This window comes from Dendrobates tinctorius, unplaced genomic scaffold (genome assembly GCF_039654945.1).
Source record: "Dendrobates tinctorius isolate UK_male_01 unplaced genomic scaffold, ASM3965494v1 ptg000287l, whole genome shotgun sequence".
Lineage (NCBI taxonomy): Eukaryota > Metazoa > Chordata > Amphibia > Anura > Dendrobatidae > Dendrobates > Dendrobates tinctorius.
In genome coordinates, this window is record NW_027361954.1 from 8,183 (window position 1) to 26,468 (window position 18,286).

The 18,286-nt window shown below is 47.4% G+C and overlaps 1 protein-coding gene across 1 annotated transcript; it reads right to left on the reverse strand.

Annotated features, from left to right (window-relative positions):
* Positions 1 to 1,018: 1,018 nt before the first annotated feature.
* Positions 1,019 to 18,270, reverse strand: LOC141072817 (RNA polymerase II-associated protein 3-like). The gene is made up of 4 exons (XM_073559976.1): positions 18,240 to 18,270; positions 8,635 to 8,800; positions 2,313 to 2,456; positions 1,019 to 1,177 (listed from the first exon to the last, which is right to left on the reverse strand). Exons 2-4 carry the CDS (start codon positions 8,785 to 8,787, stop codon positions 1,034 to 1,036), a joined length of 441 nt encoding a protein of 146 aa, XP_073416077.1. The 5' UTR covers positions 8,788 to 8,800; positions 18,240 to 18,270; the 3' UTR covers positions 1,019 to 1,033.
* Positions 18,271 to 18,286: the final 16 nt, after the last annotated feature.

The window sequence follows — 18,286 nt, forward strand, 5'->3', positions numbered from 1 at the left end:
GACGTAGTCTCGCGTTGCTATAGCGATCTCGCGAGACCGCTAGAGTCACGCGAGACTACGTCTTTACTGGACAGTGCCGCAAGGCATTACTGGGAACGCTAGGCCAGGAATGCATCGCGGGACGCCGGAAGGTAAATATACCCCGATTTTTTATTTTTTATTCTTTTTTTACAGGGGTATGGTACCCAGGGCCTGGAGGACAGTCTCCTCTCCTCCACACCGTGGGTACCAACCGCACATGAGACGCTTAACTTCGCGCATGGTGGGCATAGCCACATGCGGGAAGTAAGCGATTCTCATGCATTCCTATGGGTGCGGAATCGCGGCAATTCTTTGCGATTCCGCACAAAAGAATGAGCATGCTGCGATTTTTTCCGCGATGCGATTCCGCCGCGGAAAAAAGCGCAGCATTAGCACAGCATGTGCGGAATGCCATAGGAATGCATGGAGGGCGTTCTGTACACAATTTTTAAGCGTTTTCGCGCCGAAAATCGAGGCAAAAACGCTTAAAAATCGCTACGTGTGCACATAGCCTCACAGTTACAGGAATCATTTGATTGCAGTTATTGCCTCAAAAGGTTGTGCAACAAAATATTAAGTTAAGGTACCATCATTTCTTTCCAGGTCTATTTCATGAGTTTTATTTTTTTTTTAAATTCTGTGGAAGCATGGTTGAAAAGCAATGTCTGACTTTCATATGTTCTTTTTCATAGATTTTTGATTTATTATTACTTTTGTCAGATTGAAGTTATTTCTGTGATCATTGTGGTTTTTTCTGCCATTAAACGAGGGGCACCAACAATTTTGACCACGTGTGTATGCCTCAAGAACAAGGCTTTGTCGCACGACACGGGAATGGATGTGGTGGAATCGGATGTGCACTGCTATCTCCACTCATTTGTGGAACTATAGTAAAATGTTGGAAATAACATTTAATACCTAAATTAGACAAAGTAAACAAAGAAATTTAAGAAACAGCAGAGAAAAAAAAATGTCTACCAGACGCTACCCAAATTATTAAAATATTTAATTTTTATAAGTGTTTGAATACCTTTTCTTTTTCTGCTAACGCTTTTTCTGTATCAATTATAATGCCATCTTCGCCCTCAGAATCAGATTCGGCAGACATTGATTCATTAGTGTTTTCTTCTTTATCAAGTTCCTGTAAGGCTTTGTCCTAAAATGATAAGATATAGAACTTACATGCTTACACTGGAAAATCTACCATGCGTGTGATAAAATAAATAGAGAGGAGTCTACTACAAAGACAACATGTAATAAGCTACTCTATCAAAATTACGCAAAAAAATACTTATGTAGTCATTAAGTTACACCAAGGCAACCCATTTTTTAAAACTAAGTTGAAGCGGAAATCAGTGTTACTGTGGGGTCCAGCTTCTCTAGACCCTGTCAACCACACTTAGAGGGAATCTGTCAGCAGGTCTTTGTCAATTAATCTTACAGCAGCGTGATTTTCCGACAGCGATGTATTAGATGTGACATAATCAAGTTTCTCTGCTGCATATCTAGCAGTGCTCTAAATGCTGAGCCCTGTATGACACACAACGGATTGGCAACTTTCTATGTACATAGTATATTGACAAAAAGCTGCTAATAGATGGTGTGGGCAAGGTGGGACCAGGAGGCAGGAAAAACCTACCCCTCTAGTGAGCATGTCATTCTGCTAAAACACAGACTTTATTGAAAACAACAAACCACAGCCCAGTAAATGACAACACTGGAATCAGGGTCTCTGCCCCTATATTGTGCTGCTTTCACCTTACATTACAAAAACAGACAGATTTCCTCCAGCTATCAGCCTCGATCACGAATCAGAAGGTCCACAGGAGAGAACGACTTGTGTTAGCACTAGTGATCAGCGAGCATGCTCAGGTGCTAATCGAGTGTCTAACGGCTGCTCAACAGCCATAACACATGCATGGAATTCCTGTTTGTTAGGAAATCCCTACACGTGTTGTGTCTGTTTAACAGCCGCGAGACATGCAGCTGCGGGACCTTGAACATATTATTCGAGCACATAGCGAAGACACTAGGTTAACAACAGAGCACCCTTGGATAACACCGAGCGTGTTCGTTCGTCACTAATTAGCACATCTTTACATACAGAGAGGCCGCTTTGAGATGACCACCTAAAATACCATAAATACGTGGTCTTTTAGGCGGGTAGTCTTCTCAAAGAAGATGACCAGTATGAGTAATGTATGGTGGAATATAGAAAATCTAGTCTGGATAGACGGATCTTCTGAAAAGAGGTGGTCTTTTAGAGCTGCATTACTACAAATTACAATTACCACATCCAGCTTGTCCCAGTAGTCATAATCATGTAATTTTCCTTTCGGATTTTGATTCTTTTCATTTTTCTTAGTTTCAGTAGATACTTTACTTCTGTTCTTTTTCTTTTTTCTATAGTCTTTGTTTCTAATTGGTGGTAGAGTCTATAAGAAAAATGTATGAAAATATTAATATAGGGTACAAAGTGTTCCAGTTCTTATACCAGTAATATATTGACCGACATAAAGGCACAATCTGTCACTACGATTAAGCTGCTCTGTGGGCAGAAAAAAATATTGACACAGACCATTATTCCATTGCTGGATGACTTATTCACCAAGAAATGGAATAAGGGTCTGTGTCAACATTGCAGGACTTATATAAAGTAGATATGACAGGCTCAAACCCCAACTTAGGTGCTCTGGGAAAAAACAAGACTAAAGTATAGGAGTAACCCCGGCACACTAATAACATGAAAGTAAAGTCTTCTCAACGACAGTCTTTAATTGTTGTGATTTTATTGATTGTGAAAAAAAAGGGTGGTGTTACAATCCAAAAAAGGGTGGTGTTACAATCCAACGTTGGATTGTAACACCACCCTTTTTTGGATTGTAACACCACCCTTTTTTTTCACAATCAATAAAATCACAACAATTAAAGACTGTCGTTGAGAAGACTTTACTTTCATGTTATTAGTGTGCCGGGGTTACTCCTATACTTTAACATTGCAGGACTTGTCATAAAAACTGACCTGTTAGTCGACGAGGAGCAGAGATGACATTTATTGGGCTTTTTTTTTTTTTTAGGGTTTCAGCATCCGAGGTCAGTGATGAAGCTGTTGGAGAAATCAGCGAAAATAGGGTCTTATCCAATATATATTACAAGTCTGTCATCAGATTATACTAACCTGATTTGATCCTTTGACTAAATTGAGTAAGGGTTACTTCACACTTAGCGACATAGCTGATGCGTCACCGATTTTGTGACGCATCAGCGATCTCGCTGTGTGTGGCACGCATCAGCAACCGCCCCCGCCGGGTATCGCTGATCGTGCAGGAATGTCCTGGGCCATTTTATGATCGTTGGTCTCCCGCTGGCCGGCGCGCATCGCTGCATGTGGCAGCGGGAGACCAATGATCAGCGAGCTCCCAGTGCTATATGCAAACGCTGGGAGCTTGTATCCACGGTAAATAGCGGGTAACTAAGCACGCGCGTCGCTTAGTTACCCACTGTTTACCCTGGATACCAGCTCCGAGTGCGAGCACGCTGGTATCCATGTTAAACAGCGGGTAACTAAGCGATGCGTGCGCTTAGTTACCCGCATCCTCGCTGGTCCTGATCGCTGGGGAGTCTTCCTGTTTGACAGCTCACCAGCGATCATGTAGCGACGCTCCAGCGATCCTGACCAGGTCTTATTGCTATCAGGATCGCTGGTGCGTCGTTTAGTGTAACGGGAACCTAATACAATGTGGGAGATATCAGCTGCAGTAGATCCACAGGTCAGCAGGTGACCGTATCAGAGCCAGAGTATGGTAGAATGTGGATATTATCCGTGCTGCTGAATAAAACATTAATCCAGATATGATGAAATAGAAGATGGTGGTTTATTCAACGCGTTTCAAAGTATAAGTTTGGTGTATACATGTGGTAATTTCCTGATGAAGTAGTAACTTAGGCTACTTTCACACATCAGGTTTTCGGCGTCAGGCGCGATCCGGCGTCGTGCCGGAATGCCGGATCCGGCAAATGTTTTGTAAAACCTGATGTGCCGGATCCGGTTTTCTGCCGGATCCGTCTTGTTCTTGACAGACAAAACCGGATCCGTCTCATCCGGTTCATCCGTTTTTCTATCCGTTTTTTCGACGGATTACGCCGGATCCGGTTTTTAAAATTGACCCTTGTGGCCCCTCAAGGCAGAGTACACTGGCAGGATGACAGAGTGTGAAAGATTTGTGCCCTAACCAAACTTGTGTACCTTCTGGACCAACAGTATATACCTTTGCCAACCAAAGTTGGCTATCTTGTCATGGTCTACTATTTTTAGCTTTAGGCCACAGGTGTGTACCTGGTTGTGTTTTATGCAAAGTATTTCACCTTTTAACAAAAGTTGTGTACATTGTTAGGAAATCACCAACAATAAACACAACTTTTTAGGTGAAATACTTTGCGTCAAACACAACCAGGAACACAACTGTGGCAAAAAGCTAAAATTTACCCACAGTTATACCTGGTTTTGAATACCTTTTTACCTTTGAAATACCCTGTATTTAACCTTTTTTTTAAACATAGTTCGCCGCAGAAAGAAAAGACAGACAACCATTGTGAAACGATAATTTAACTCTTATTTAAAAAATTTTTTTTTTTGTAAAATGTTTTTAAAGTGCAAAAAACTTTTTTAATAAAGGTTTTAAACCCAATGGGCATTTTTATTAAAAAACACACATTACAAATCTGTGTATTGTGGGGTGGAAATACTGCTGGAGGGGCTGCGGGACACTTCGACACTGGGTGTGTGGAGAGAGGACTGGGATCGTGGTGGGGAAGGAACAGTTAGAGGTGAAGGTGTGGAAAAAACTACAGAATGGGTGGACATGTGGGAAGCAGAAGAGGTGGTGGAGTGGAGGGTTGGGCAGGGACTGTAGGAGCAGATGATGTTGATGGAAAGTTGTATGGGGAAGGAGTTTGGTACGGGGAAGGAGTTTGGTACGGGGCAGGTTGCTGGAAGTGGGGAGATGACTGGTACTGGGGAGGTTGCTGGTACTGGGGAGGTTGCTTGTACTGGGCAGGTTGCTGATATGTAGTAGGAGGGGGAGGATGAAAAGTGGCTGGAGGGGGTGCAGATGTAATAGGAGGGGGAGGATGGAAAGTGGCTGGAGGGGGTGCAGGTGGAGGAACTACAGTGGTGGGAGGTGGAGGTTGGGAGGTAACCTGCTGTAGAGCACCGTGGCACGAATGCATTACATGCATCTGCTGGGCAGGAGAGAGCGTTTCCATGCGCTCCACAACAGACCTGAAAAAGGTGTGGTTTGGCGAAGATCTTGCTTCTGAATGCATGGTTTGCAGAAGTGTCTTCACCTCCAGAATGCTGGAGTTGATCTGCTGAAAGCCTGCGGAGATTTGCTCTGACAAGACTTTGAGACAGTTCTGGAAAGATGCATTCAGATGCAATAACTCTTGCGCATAACTCTTTTCCTGACCCCTCTGCCGCTGCCGCCCAGTACCCGCAGGTGTACTAGAGGCGGCAGGGGCAGAAGGGTGGGGTAAAGGGAAAGCGATCTCCTCACCAGCAGCTTCATGTAATGTAGGCGGCCACGATGCTCCTGTGCTGGTGGATGGGACAGATGGGTCGAATGTGTGGGAAGGCAGGGAAGGTGCAGATGTACCGGGGCGGTCGAAGTGTCCCTCGGTGCCGGTCTCCTCAGGGATCGCCTCAGAAGGGTCCAATCGTGCAGGCTCCCGAGTGCTGCTCACCGTGCTGTGGAATAAAGAGAAAAAAAAACAATTAAAATACTGACATGGTATGGCCCTGGCTGAAAAAAAAAAGTTACATCTTTTTCACATGTGGTGTGTAATATTTACCTTCTGGTGAGCATTGTTTCCCGGAGGAACGACAGGGCTTGTGCGTACTTGTACTTGCTCCTGCGTCCTCCAGATCCACTCGGGGCCCGCATCTCTTTATTGAACTCCTTCTTGAAACGATCCCTCACAGACCGCCACCGATTCACAATTCTGTTCCCTGAAACGAGAAAGGAGTGGTTAGTATACAACATCAGTGTTTCACAAACTCCAGTCCTCATGGTCCCCAGGGGTCATGTTTTCAGGATTTCAATAGTAAATAGAAATCCTGAACACATGATCCGTGGGGACCACGAGGACTGGAGTTCGGGAAACACTGGTTTACATCAAGCAACCGTTACTGTATATACTTACGCTCTTTAATCTGGTCCCGAGCTTCGAGGTCCTCCCAGCGGCCCACAAGGAGAGAACAGATTTCCTCCCAGAGTCGTCGGGTAATGATCAGGTCAGCGTGGCGGCGGTCAGCCATATTCCAGAGCGGCTCCCTTTCTCTGACGAGATCGATGAGGCCGTCCACATCAATCCCTCCATCCTCACCGTCAGAGTCGGGAGCACGCTGTGAAGGCTGTTAAAGAAAAAGACAAAAATAACATAATTAGCCTCCACAAAAGAAATGAAATAAAAAGTGCAAAAAAACAAAGCAAAAATATTTATACTTACACGCTGGTGACTGCCGCGTTGCTGTCGCCGACGACCCTGGGAGGCACTGCGAGGACCTCTTGGCCGAGCACCAGATTGGGAAGACTAGAGAAGAAAACAAAAAATGTTATGAGTTTGGATGTAGGCATTTGTTTGCTGTGTGTGGTCTGCAGAACATTGTTTTCTATGTGTTGTGTGTAGTGTGATGTTGTGTTTCTGCGTTTGATGCAAAAAACTTACGAATTGTGAGCCCACTCCAAGCGTCTGTCCACCCCTTCCTTCTTCTTCTGGGAGCTCCTCTTCATCTTGTGATTCCTGTTTTGAAATAAAAGGCAATGAATAGACATATATTACAGAGATGATGGATTTTGGAAATAAAAACTTACCGTCAAACGCTGACGATGCGAGGGAGGGCTCCCAGAAGAAGATGTGCTGTCCTGTTGATGGCCAGACTCCATGGCTGTGGGTATTGCTGCTGCCAGTGATGCCATTTCTGCTGCTGCTGCATCTCTTTGGCGGCTGTTGAATAAAGAGAAACAAAGGGCCAATGAATATCTTGATATTCCATGGCCCTAGTTTGGAGGAATGGGGGATTTGATAATTACCGTCTCTCATCTGCTTCTGGACTCCCCTCCCGTTCAGCATGCTGCTCCATTTGGGGTGTTGCTGATGGTGCTGCTGCTGCATTTCTTTGGCGGCTGTTGAATAAAGAGAAACAAAGGGCCAATGAATATCTTGATATTCCATGGCCCTAGTTTGGAGGAATGGGGGATTTGATAATTACCGTCTCTCATCTGCTTCTGGACTCGCCTCCCGTTCAGCATGCTGCTCCATTTGGGGTGTTGCTGATGGTGCTGCTGCTGCAGATGTCTGCTGCCTTCTCCTGCGCCTGGTTGCTGTCTTGGGTGGCATGTTGGGTGTGGCTGAGGGTCCCATTGTCTTGCTTTTATATATCTCCTGTGGGCAGAGCTACTGAGCATGCTCAGACCAATTGCGGCGCTCATAGGCTTTCATTGTGTGAAAAAGCCGGACGCGCCGGATCCGGCGTGTCCGGCTTTTTCGCCGGAGACAAAAAACGTTACAGTAGACGTTTTTTCCAGACGCCGGATCGCGACACATTGCGACACATTGCCGGATCCGGCGAAAACCGGATGAAACGCATGGCCATCCGGCGCGATCCGGCGCAAATGCAAGTCAATGGGGGGGAAACCGGATCCGGCATTGCATTTCGCCGGATCCGGTTTCTGTCAAAAGCGCCGGATCGCGCCTGACGGCGAAAACCTGATGTGTGAAAGAGGCCTTATACTTTGAAACGCGTTGAATAAACCACCATCTTTTATTTCATCATATCTGGATTAATGTTTTGTTCAGCAGTGCAGATAATATCCTTATTCCATTATACTCTAGCGTCTGAGGTCAAATAGGGCAGATATCGAGGTTCTTCCAGAGATATCACAGTGGAAATCGTGGCTGTGGAATCAGTAACCCAAACCTCCGACTTCCCAGCCCTGGTCACTGCTGAGCATGTATATAAAGCGCAGCACAGATTCATCTCATCTACATCTCCACAGCACTGGTCACTACTGAGCATGTATATAAAGTGCAGCACAGATTCATCTCATCTACATCTCCACAGCACTGGTCACTACTGAGCATGTACATAAAGTGCACCACAGATTCATCTCATCTACATCTCCACAGCACTGGTCACTACTGAGCATGTACATAAAGTGCAGCACAGATTCATCTCAACTAAAAGCCCAGATCCTCAGATCAGGAACAGATCAGACATTTATAGGACATTTTATAACTTTCCCAAATTCTCCTGAACACTTAACAGCACATTCTGCACTGTACTACTGCACCTAATGTATTATATATTTTCAGAGTCAGTCCAGTTTTTACCGACTCCACAGCCCTGGCAGACATCCGATTGTCTTCTTGTCACTTTATTTTACTTTGCTTCTCCAAATCTAAACACTTTAGGGGAAGCTAATTGGCTGCAGGGGGCACTGCAAGTCAGTATAAGGTCTAACTTTATTTATGCATATGGGATTAGCTAAAAAGCTGCAAATAACAAGTAGAGAATGGTTCTTCTTTTTGTACACGTATTGCAGACACGCTTACCTCTTCACCCACGACTGTCTGATTACTCAGCTTAGCATCCTTCTGCTTTATGTCCGTTTCCCAGGTTTCTAGCTCTCTCATAAAGTCTTGCAGCTCCTCGGCATTCTGCTTCATTTGTAACTGCAACTCAAGAGCTTTGTTTGGAGAAGACATGTTGGTGATGTGCCTTGAAAGAAATATTATACATGTTACATATATCCATACGTACCTCCTCACAGCAACAAACAGAAAGCAAAACTATCCTACTACAACAAAATATCAGTGCTATAAGTGGGACAGCTTAGATACTGAGCAATAGCAAGGGAGCAAAGCCTTAAAGATGTCCGGTCTTCTGAGAAAAGACTGCAGTTACTCTATGTGACGGCTGACTTCTGAATCATGACAGCATGTGGTGCCCGAGGTGCCAGGAGTCACCGGTATTGTCGGTGAGAGCGGGCGGTCATATGCCTGCAAATATGAGGTCACATGCCAACTAGATGTGCCGGACTTCTCTCAAATCACTTGCATAAAGTGAGGCCAAGTCTGTCTAATCAGGACATGGCTGGGAGTAAGTAAATCACATTCCTGTGGACACGTGCCTGCCCGCTCTCACCAGTAATATCGGTGAATTCTGACAGCATATGCCCTGCAAACTGTAAAGATTCAAAAGTATGTGGTCAAATAATGACTACAGACATCAGAAGACAGACAACCCTTAAATTGAACCTGTCACGTCATTTTTCGCATCTACACTGACCCCAGTGTGTTATTGGTGCAATGTGCATTACCAACAAGTTGTTTTCAATCAAAACGGCGCCGTAATGATCTCCAAAAATCACTTTGTATAGTTATATAGGACCTCTCCTTCAGTCATAGAGGCGGTGCTTCATTCTCTTTCAGTCACATGCTCGTCATATTGTTGATGCCCACGTACTCTGATTGATGTTCCGGGGTGCACAGACGTCATGGGAATCTGCTCTAAAATCCAGCACTAGCTCAATGTCGCGCTGCTACCAGTGCTTGCGCAGTGATGAGTGTGGTCACAGATACCATGACTCGCAGCAGCTCCGGCGCATGCGCGCACAGTCAATGAAACTGGCTATGTACACCCAGACTGTGCACATAAGCGGGGAGCCACTTCACACTGCGCAAATGCAGAGATTTGCAAGTTCGGGATTTTTAGGGAGTCGACAATATGACGAGCCTGTGACTGAAAGAAAATGAAGAGCCACCCCTATGACTGAAAGGGAAGAGTCTAGTATATAATTATACAAAGTGATTTTTGGAGATGATTACGGCGCCAATTTGAGTGAAAACGTGCTAGTGATGCACATTGCACCGATAACACGTTGGGAACAGTTTATTTGCTAAAAGGGACGTGACAGGTTCCTTTTAAATGCAGAGCTGTCAGTATTATACACTACATGCACAGGATACAAGCCTTAATATATTGCATTACTGTCCATGGGGGTATATTATAATCATATCATGGATACGTTATCATTAATGGTAACATTTGTAGGATAGACATGGAAGGTAAAGAAGTGGCTCAGGAGGACCTAGCAAGTAGCCGGGTTAATGTAGTTAGGGACCGTGGGAAAAGGTCTAAGAAAAGGAAAGCAGCTCCTGTTTCTGCACTTCTAAGGAAAATTGGGTGATGGTGCAAGGGTGTCATTGTCTGAAGTGGCCACCTTAGTTGATATTGCTCTCCTTAACAGCTGGAAGGCTGGTAATGGTAGGGGAACACAGTTGCTGGACATAAGGAATTCTTAAATCAAGAAGATGGATAGAATCATTTATTGTGAAGACCACCTCAACTGTCCTCCTCGTGCCAGAGCTCGGGATGTGGTGGAACTGGTTGATAAATTATTGGTGGTGGAGGGGGGGGTGTATTGGTGATGATCCAGCTGTTGTGGTCCATGTGTGAGCCAATAACAGAATAAGTGGTTGGTGAGTGATCCTTAAGAATAATTTTACAGGGAACCTGACGTCAGAAAAGGGCCAATAACCTGCAGGTTAATAGTATTAGTAACCTGCCTGGCACCTGCACGTAGCATAATGCTTGCGAGGTGAAAATGAACTTCATTCCCCCAGCAGCATGAGAATACAGCGCGACATCTATAACTGCACCCCTGACTGACACTGGCTCTGCATTAATGCCATCATTCTCATGGCCATCTGTGGTGAACTCACTGACTTTTTCTCACAGTGCTGAGATCACCACAGTTCAGCCCGGCTGGGAACGCAGCCCCAGTGATTGGCAATAACAGTGATGAGGTCACCGCTGGTCACTGACTCTATGCTCACAGAAGCTCATTCATCAGTAGTTCTCATCCTGGACAGTCGCATATTGGCACCGTCCAGGTTTAAAACAGTTTATCCCCAGACATGGATTACAGTGTGGCACAGAACAACGGACAGGTATGGTATATTGTTGTTTTATTACAGGAGAGAAGGGCTTCGGTGGAATTAGGCGTTAGGTGAGTATAAATGTGTTTGTTATTTTTAAACAAAAATGGAAATGTGTTTTATTTAAAAAAACAACAAAAAAAAAAACAACACTTTACTCTTGCTGTGTGTTTATTTAACCTTCCAACTAGAGGATTAGTAATGGGGGTGACTATAGACTCCTCTCCATTATTAATCTGTGGGCTTGATGTCATCAGACAATACAAAGGTGACATCAACCCCACAAACATTACCTCACTTGCCATCGCTACAGGACAAGTGGGAAGAGCCAGGCAAAGCGCCAGAATTGCTGTCTACTTCAGCAAGGCTGGTTGTCAAAAGTGAGGGGGACACCACATCTTTTTTTTTTTAACTTAAAAAAGAAAAAAAAAAAAAAACTATGTTGGGACCCCTCTATTCTTGATAACCAGCCTTGCTGAAGCTGACAGCTGAGGGTTGCAGTCTGCAGGTGTCAGTTTTGCCTGGTTGGTTATCAAAAATACAGGGGAAACCACTTTTTTTTTTTTTTTTAATTCATTTATTCATTGAGCAGGTGGCGGCTGATGAATGCTCCTATCAGCCATCGCCTGCTCTCACTGGTATTAGCGGCAGCAGGCGTAGGCTGATTGGAGTAGTAGTCCCATCAGCCACCGCCTACTCTTGCTGTTATCAGTTGAATATAACTCACTATTCTCCCCTGCTCGCGCTGATCACAGTACAAGCAGGGGAGAATGAGGAGAGCCGCCTTCAGCACCCGTCGCTGGGGAACAGCACTAACTGTACCGCGGATTCCCAGGTGCCGCTACGTGTCACACTTATGTCATCCGTGTGCATATGTGCGAGATGCTTTGCTGCTAATAAAAACTAAACATGTCAGTGCATTTTGCCCATGAATACACGGTCCGTGGAAACACCCTGACATGCGAATGTGTGTAAGGATCGCTGGTACGTGTGAAAACTGTCACAAGTACCGGACACACTGACATCCGAAAGAGGCCTCACACATGGTAGGGTTGGATACATGAACGTACATTCACAACTTAAAATCCTAGAGAATCCTTCTGCCATTTTTACCATATCAATAAAAAAATAAAAGATGGATTTTTGGTTCTTACCGTAAAATCTCTTTCTTGGAGCCTTCATTGGGGGACACAGAATACCATGGGTGTATGCTGCTGCTGCTAGGAGGCTGACACTATGCAAAACAAGAAAATTAGCTCCTCCCTGTCAGTATACACCCACCGACAGGCACTAGGCACCTCAGTTGGTGAAAAAGCAGTAGGGGACGCAACGAAACCACTCTAAACATATGTACCAACCCAACAAGGGACTCAAAGACCCAACACGGTACAATTTAAACAGGGAGGGTGCTGTGTCCCCCAATGAAGGCTCCAAGAAAGAGATTTTACGGTAAGAACCAAAAATCCATCTTTCTTTATCGCCTTATTGGGGGACACAGAATACCATGGGACGTTCCAAAGCAGTCCCAAGGGCGGGAACAGCAATAAGGAACGAAAGAACAGGAAGGGCTTAGGTCGGCCGGTGCGCCACCGCCGCCTGCAGAACCTTCCTACCAACAACTGCATCAGACGCGGCCTGGGTATGAACCCTGTAGAACCTTGCAAAGGTGTGCAAGGACGACCAGGTAGCAGCCCTGCAAATTTGTAAGGCCGAGGCCTGGTGACGAACGGCCCACGACGCCGCCACGGCTCGGGTGGCATGAGCTCTCACTCCTGGAGAGGGCCGTTTTTCCTGTAGCCGGTACGCTTCCAGAATGGTAGAACGAATCCAGCGAGCGATCGTGGATTTGGATGCCGGAAGTCCTTTCCGGCGACCTTCATAGATGACCAGCAAAGAATCGGACTGACGAAATGAAGAGGTCCTGGCGAGATAGACATGCAAGGCTCTAACTACGTCCAGCTTGTGGAGACTTCTCAAGAGAGTGAGAAGGAGGAGGACAAAAAGATGGAAGAACGATATCCTCGATGTGGAAAGAGGACACCACCTTCGGAAGAAAGGCAGGAACGGGCCTGAGGACGACCTTATCTTGATGGAGGACCAGGTAAGGGGAACGACATGACAATGCCGCCAGCTCAGAAACTCTTCTGATGGACGTAATGGCAAACAAGAAGATTACCTTCCATGAGAGAAGGGACAACGGAATGTCCTGGATAGGCTCGAACGGCGCTAAGGACGAGATTGAGATCCCACGGTCTATCGGTGAATGATGAGGAGGAGCCACGTGGGCAACCCCTTGGAGAAAGGTCTTAACCTGCGACAAGGAAGCGAGCTTTCTTTGGAAGAGGATAGACAAAGCGGAAACCTGACCCTTGAGGGTACTGAGAGAGAGACCCGAATCTAAGCCAGACTGGAGAAAACCCAGTATGGACGGAATGAAAAAGGACATTGGAAAGACTTTCTTATCGTCGCACCAACGGAAAAAAGCCTTCCAGTACCTGTGGTAGATGTGGGAAGAGGCTGGCTTTCTGGCTCTGATCATAGTCTGAATAACCTGGCTGGACAGACCTGATCCTTTCAGGATGGCGGCCTCAACGGCCATGCCGTTAAACTCAGAGACTGAGAATTCTCGTGGTAAAGGGGGCCTTGCGAGAGAAGGTCTGGAAGCCTCCAGGGAACGTCTGCGAGCATGTTCAACAGCTCCACGTACCAAGGACGTCTTGGCCAGTCTGGCGCCACTAGAATCACTGGTACGCCTACCGATTTTATCTTTTTGACCACTCGCGGGATCAAGGCAAGGGGTGGAAACAGATACGGAAGTTGGAACTGGGACCCTGGAATCACTAGGGCGTCGCAAGCTACGGCTAGGGGGTCCCTGGACCTGGCCACGAAGCGCGGAACTTTGTCGTTCATCCGAGATGCCATGAGATCGATATCCGGAGTGCTCCAGCGCTGGCATATCTGATCGAAGACTGTGGGATGAAGAGCCCATTCGCCTGATGCTAGGCCTTGACGACTCAAAGTCGGCTGCCCAGTTTTCCACCCGTGGAATGTGAACGGCGGAGATTGCCGGAACGTAACGTTCTGCCCAGCGCAGTATCTTGGCCACGTCTGACATGACTTGCTAGCTGCGAGTGCCCCCCTGGTGGTTTATGTACGCCACAGCCATGGCGTTGTCCGACTGAATGCGTAACGGCTTTGCCGATGAGGAGAGGCTGCCATTGAAGAAGGGCCAGGGAGATTGCTCTGATCTTCAGAAGATTGATAGGAAGATGAGCCTCCTGTGGACTCCAGCGTCCTTGGGCCGTTTTCTGATGGAACACCGCTCCCCATCCGAGAAGGCTGGCATCGGTGCTGATGACTTGCCACTGGAAAGGGAGAAAAGACCTCCCTTGTAGAACTGATGCTGGCATTGCCCACCAAGTCAGGGATTGCCTCACTCTGAGAGGGAGGAGAATGGGATGGTCCAAAGACAGCGTGGTCCTGACCCAGGCTGAAACAAGGGACAGCTGGAGGGGGCGAAGATGAAATTGTGCAAAGGGCACTGCTTCCATGGAAGCTACCATCTTCCCCAGAACCTTCATGCAGAACCAAAGGGGAATGGGAGTTGGCCGTTTTAGGATTCTGATGCCTTTGGAAAGAGCCGCAAATTTGTCCCTCGGAAGAAACACCCGGGCTAGGTTCGTGTCGAATTCCATGCCTAGAAAGGTCAGACGCTGAGTGGGAATTAGAATGGACTTCTCTTTGTTGACTATCCATCCCAGACGGCGGAGAGTATCCAGGGTTAACTGAAGACTCTGAAGGCAGTCTTGACGGGACGAGCCCTTGACCAAGAGATCATCCAGGAAAGGGATGATGAGGATCCCCCTGTAGCGAAGGATGGCCATGACAGTCACCATTACCTTCGTGAAAACACGGGAAGCGGAGGCTAGGCCGAAGGGAAGCGCCGTGAACTGGTAGTGATCTTTCTGAATCGCAAATCGAAGATATTTCTGATGTTGCACACAAACAGGAATGTGCAGATACGCATCCCGTATGTCCACAGAGCACAGGAATACCCCGGGTTACATTGAGTCTATCACCGACCGACCGAAGGGACTCCATTTTGAAATGAAGAATCTTCACGTGGCGATTGAGCAACTTGAGGTCCAAGATCGGACGAAGGGAGCAGTCTTTCTTCGGGACTACGAAGAGATTTGAGTAGAACCCTGAAAACCGTTCGTTTGGGGGAACGGGAACAATCACTCCGGCGGAAAGTAGGGAGGGAAGCGAATTCGATTTTGTATCCGGATGCGATGATTTCCCTGATCCAAGCGTCGTCGACAAGAGAGAGCCAAGCATCCACGAAAAAGGAAAGTCTGCCTCCCACCCTGGAAGAAATTCCAGGTGGGGGTGACCCGTCACTTAGGAGGAAAACCTGCCGGAACTGGCGCCTGAAGATCTGGAGTATTGTCCTCTAGATCTCCAGCGAGGAGCGGGTTTGTAAGGTTTTTTCTGCTCCAGCTCCCTGGTGGTGGACTGACGATCTTGCTGGGCAGATCTTTCCGTGGAAGAGAAGGGATGAAAGGGCCTGGAACGGCCGAAAACCCTTTCTGTTGAAAAAACGTTATGGTCGAGACTGGGGGCGAGAGTTGCTTTTACCACCCGTGGCATCGGAGATTATCTGATCCAGCTTGGCTCCGAAGAGCCTAGAGCCCTGGAATGGAAGATTAGTAAGCGACTTTTTTTGAAGTAGTATCCGCATTCCATGACTTTAGCCAAAGGACTCTGCGTATAGCTACTATGTTGCTGTTAGCCCTTGCTACGCAGCCGGCCGCGTCCAAGGAGGCGGCTAAAAGATATTTTACCGCATGGTTAATCTGATCCGCTAGATCTGCCAACTCATCTTGAGGAGCTGTCGCTAAGACGCCCCTGCGAAGAATTTTTGCCCAAGCGGAAATGACTTTCGCCACCCAGGCGGATGCAAAAATAGGGCAGAGGGAGGCCCCGGCTGCCTCAAAGATTGAATCTCTGGCTAAATCTATCTGCCTGTCAGTAGGATCTTTGAGCGATGCCCCATCTGGAAGGGATAGAACCATTTTTGAGGCTATCCGGGAAACTGGGGGATCCACCTCGGGAGCCTTAGTCCACTTTGTGAGCAGGTCTGCATCAAAGGGGTACAGCACGTCTAAGTACTTGCGGACTGAGAAACGTTGCTTCGGGCGCTCCCAGTGTTTGGACAAGGTAGTATCGAACTCTTTGTGATTGGGAAAGGTTCGAGATGAGGCCTTGCTCGTTTAAAGAGAACAGAGCATTCCTGAGGGGAAGCCTTATCTTGCTTAATTTTAAGGGTTTGGAAGATAGCCGAAATGAGACTATCAACCATGTCCCGTGTTTTAGAAACGCTGTCTGCTTCTGAACTAGATACTGATTGAGAGTCATCGCCAGACTTAAGGTCGTCATCCGAGGAAGAAGGGAGCCTGGGAGAAGTAGAAGGACCCTGCGAGCTAGAGGACGAATTAGATAAGGCTTGCTTCCTAGAACTCCTGCCCTGTCTGTCTCTCTGAAGGTCGCGGTCAGGTGCGGACGACTCACCCTGAGAGGCGGTCGGAGCACAGGTGGCTGTAGATAGCTAAGGTAATCCTTCTAAGACCTGGACCAGCGACTGAGAAACTTTTGTCAAGTCAGATACTGACTGAGACATTAAAACGGCCCACTCCGGGGGGGGGTGGAGTGTCCACAGGCAGGGACTCGGTGCGCTCCTGAGATGCAGACATAGTGGAAGGACTGCAGGATGGGCAGAAGGGGGACGACTGACCCGATGCCCACTTCTTTTTACTGCACGCGCAGGCGTGATGGGTAGCGGTGGGCCTGAAGCAGAGATCCCCTGAAGGGTTGGGCATAAGTAAACTGTGCTGAATGGCCGAAGGAATTAGGGAAGAACTGCCGAGGAGAGCTAATTCCAGCCTCAGAGCAGAGCCTACCGAGATTCAGGCGAGCAGCAGAAACGACGAAGTGTCCCCCAAGCAGCGCAGGAAGAGAAGTGAAAACCCAGGAAATGCTTGATGATGGAAGTTGGGGGCGGAGCTTAGCGGCTGAGCCGCGATTGGATAAGAGCAGCGGGGGGAGGGGGAGGCGAGGAGGAGGGCTGGCCAGGCCAAAGAGAAGGAGCCCTGTGATGGGCTAGAAAAAGCGCGACAGAAAGCGCGCTCAGAAGGAGGAGTGAGCGCGCTGAGAGCGGCGAAAGTGAAACTGACGTCGCCGCAGCCCCATGCATGATAACTCAGGACAATAAAAAATGCCGCTATTAAGGTATCTATGCCCGCAGATTTCTTGAAATCCCTCCCCAGGCCATGTGCTGTGCCCCCATGAATATAGAAAGGGAGGCGCGCGCTGATGAGAGCGGTGCGCGGCAGGCAGGGGAAAGAGGCGGGAGATTCAAATGCCAATGGGTTCTGAGAGTTGCGATGTGGGATCCGCCACACTGCTCGCTCAGCCGCCTGATATGGGAAAGCAGGGTGAAACTTACACCCTGTTTCCAGACTTGAATCTGAAAAACAAAAGACAAAGAATTAAAACGTTCTACTAGAAAACCTAAGGAAAAAAGTTAACTGCGGATCTGGGGAGATCCCGATCTGCCTCCTACAGACACTAAGCACAAACTGAGGTACTTGGTGCCTGTCGGTGGGTGTATACTGCCGGGGAGGAGCTAATTTTCTTGTTTTGCATAATGTCAGCCTCCTAGCAGCATACACCCATGGTAATGTGTCCCCCAATAAGGCGATAAAGAAATTAGAATTACCCTTGTTTGTAGGGTTTTTTGTCACAATTTCACACCATGAACAATTAATGGTGATATTCAAAACTCCATCTCATTCCCCGGAATAAGAAGCCCATGTATGGGGACAACAGAATAAGAGGTATGGCTCTTGGAAGAAAGAGAGCGCAAGAATGGAGACTGTCCAGGCCTGACAGGTACTACACGGGGGAGAGGCCTTGTCATGTGTCTACAGCACATGGCGGCTTCCTCACACTGCGGGGACGTCCTGGACAGTACCAGACCCAACCGTAGCCAGGTGGGGGCACTGTGCCTGACAGAGGAGGCATGCTTCTCTAGTGTACAGCCCCTAGTATACATAACCTCGTGCTGTGCGCACAGTAAGGCACAATACAGACACCCTGCACAATGCCACACGCTCCGCCGGGCAGCACACGTGACTGGCATGGCATAGTACACCTACAGCCGTAAAGCAGACCCGTGCCTGTCACTCACCTCCAGCTTCTCCCG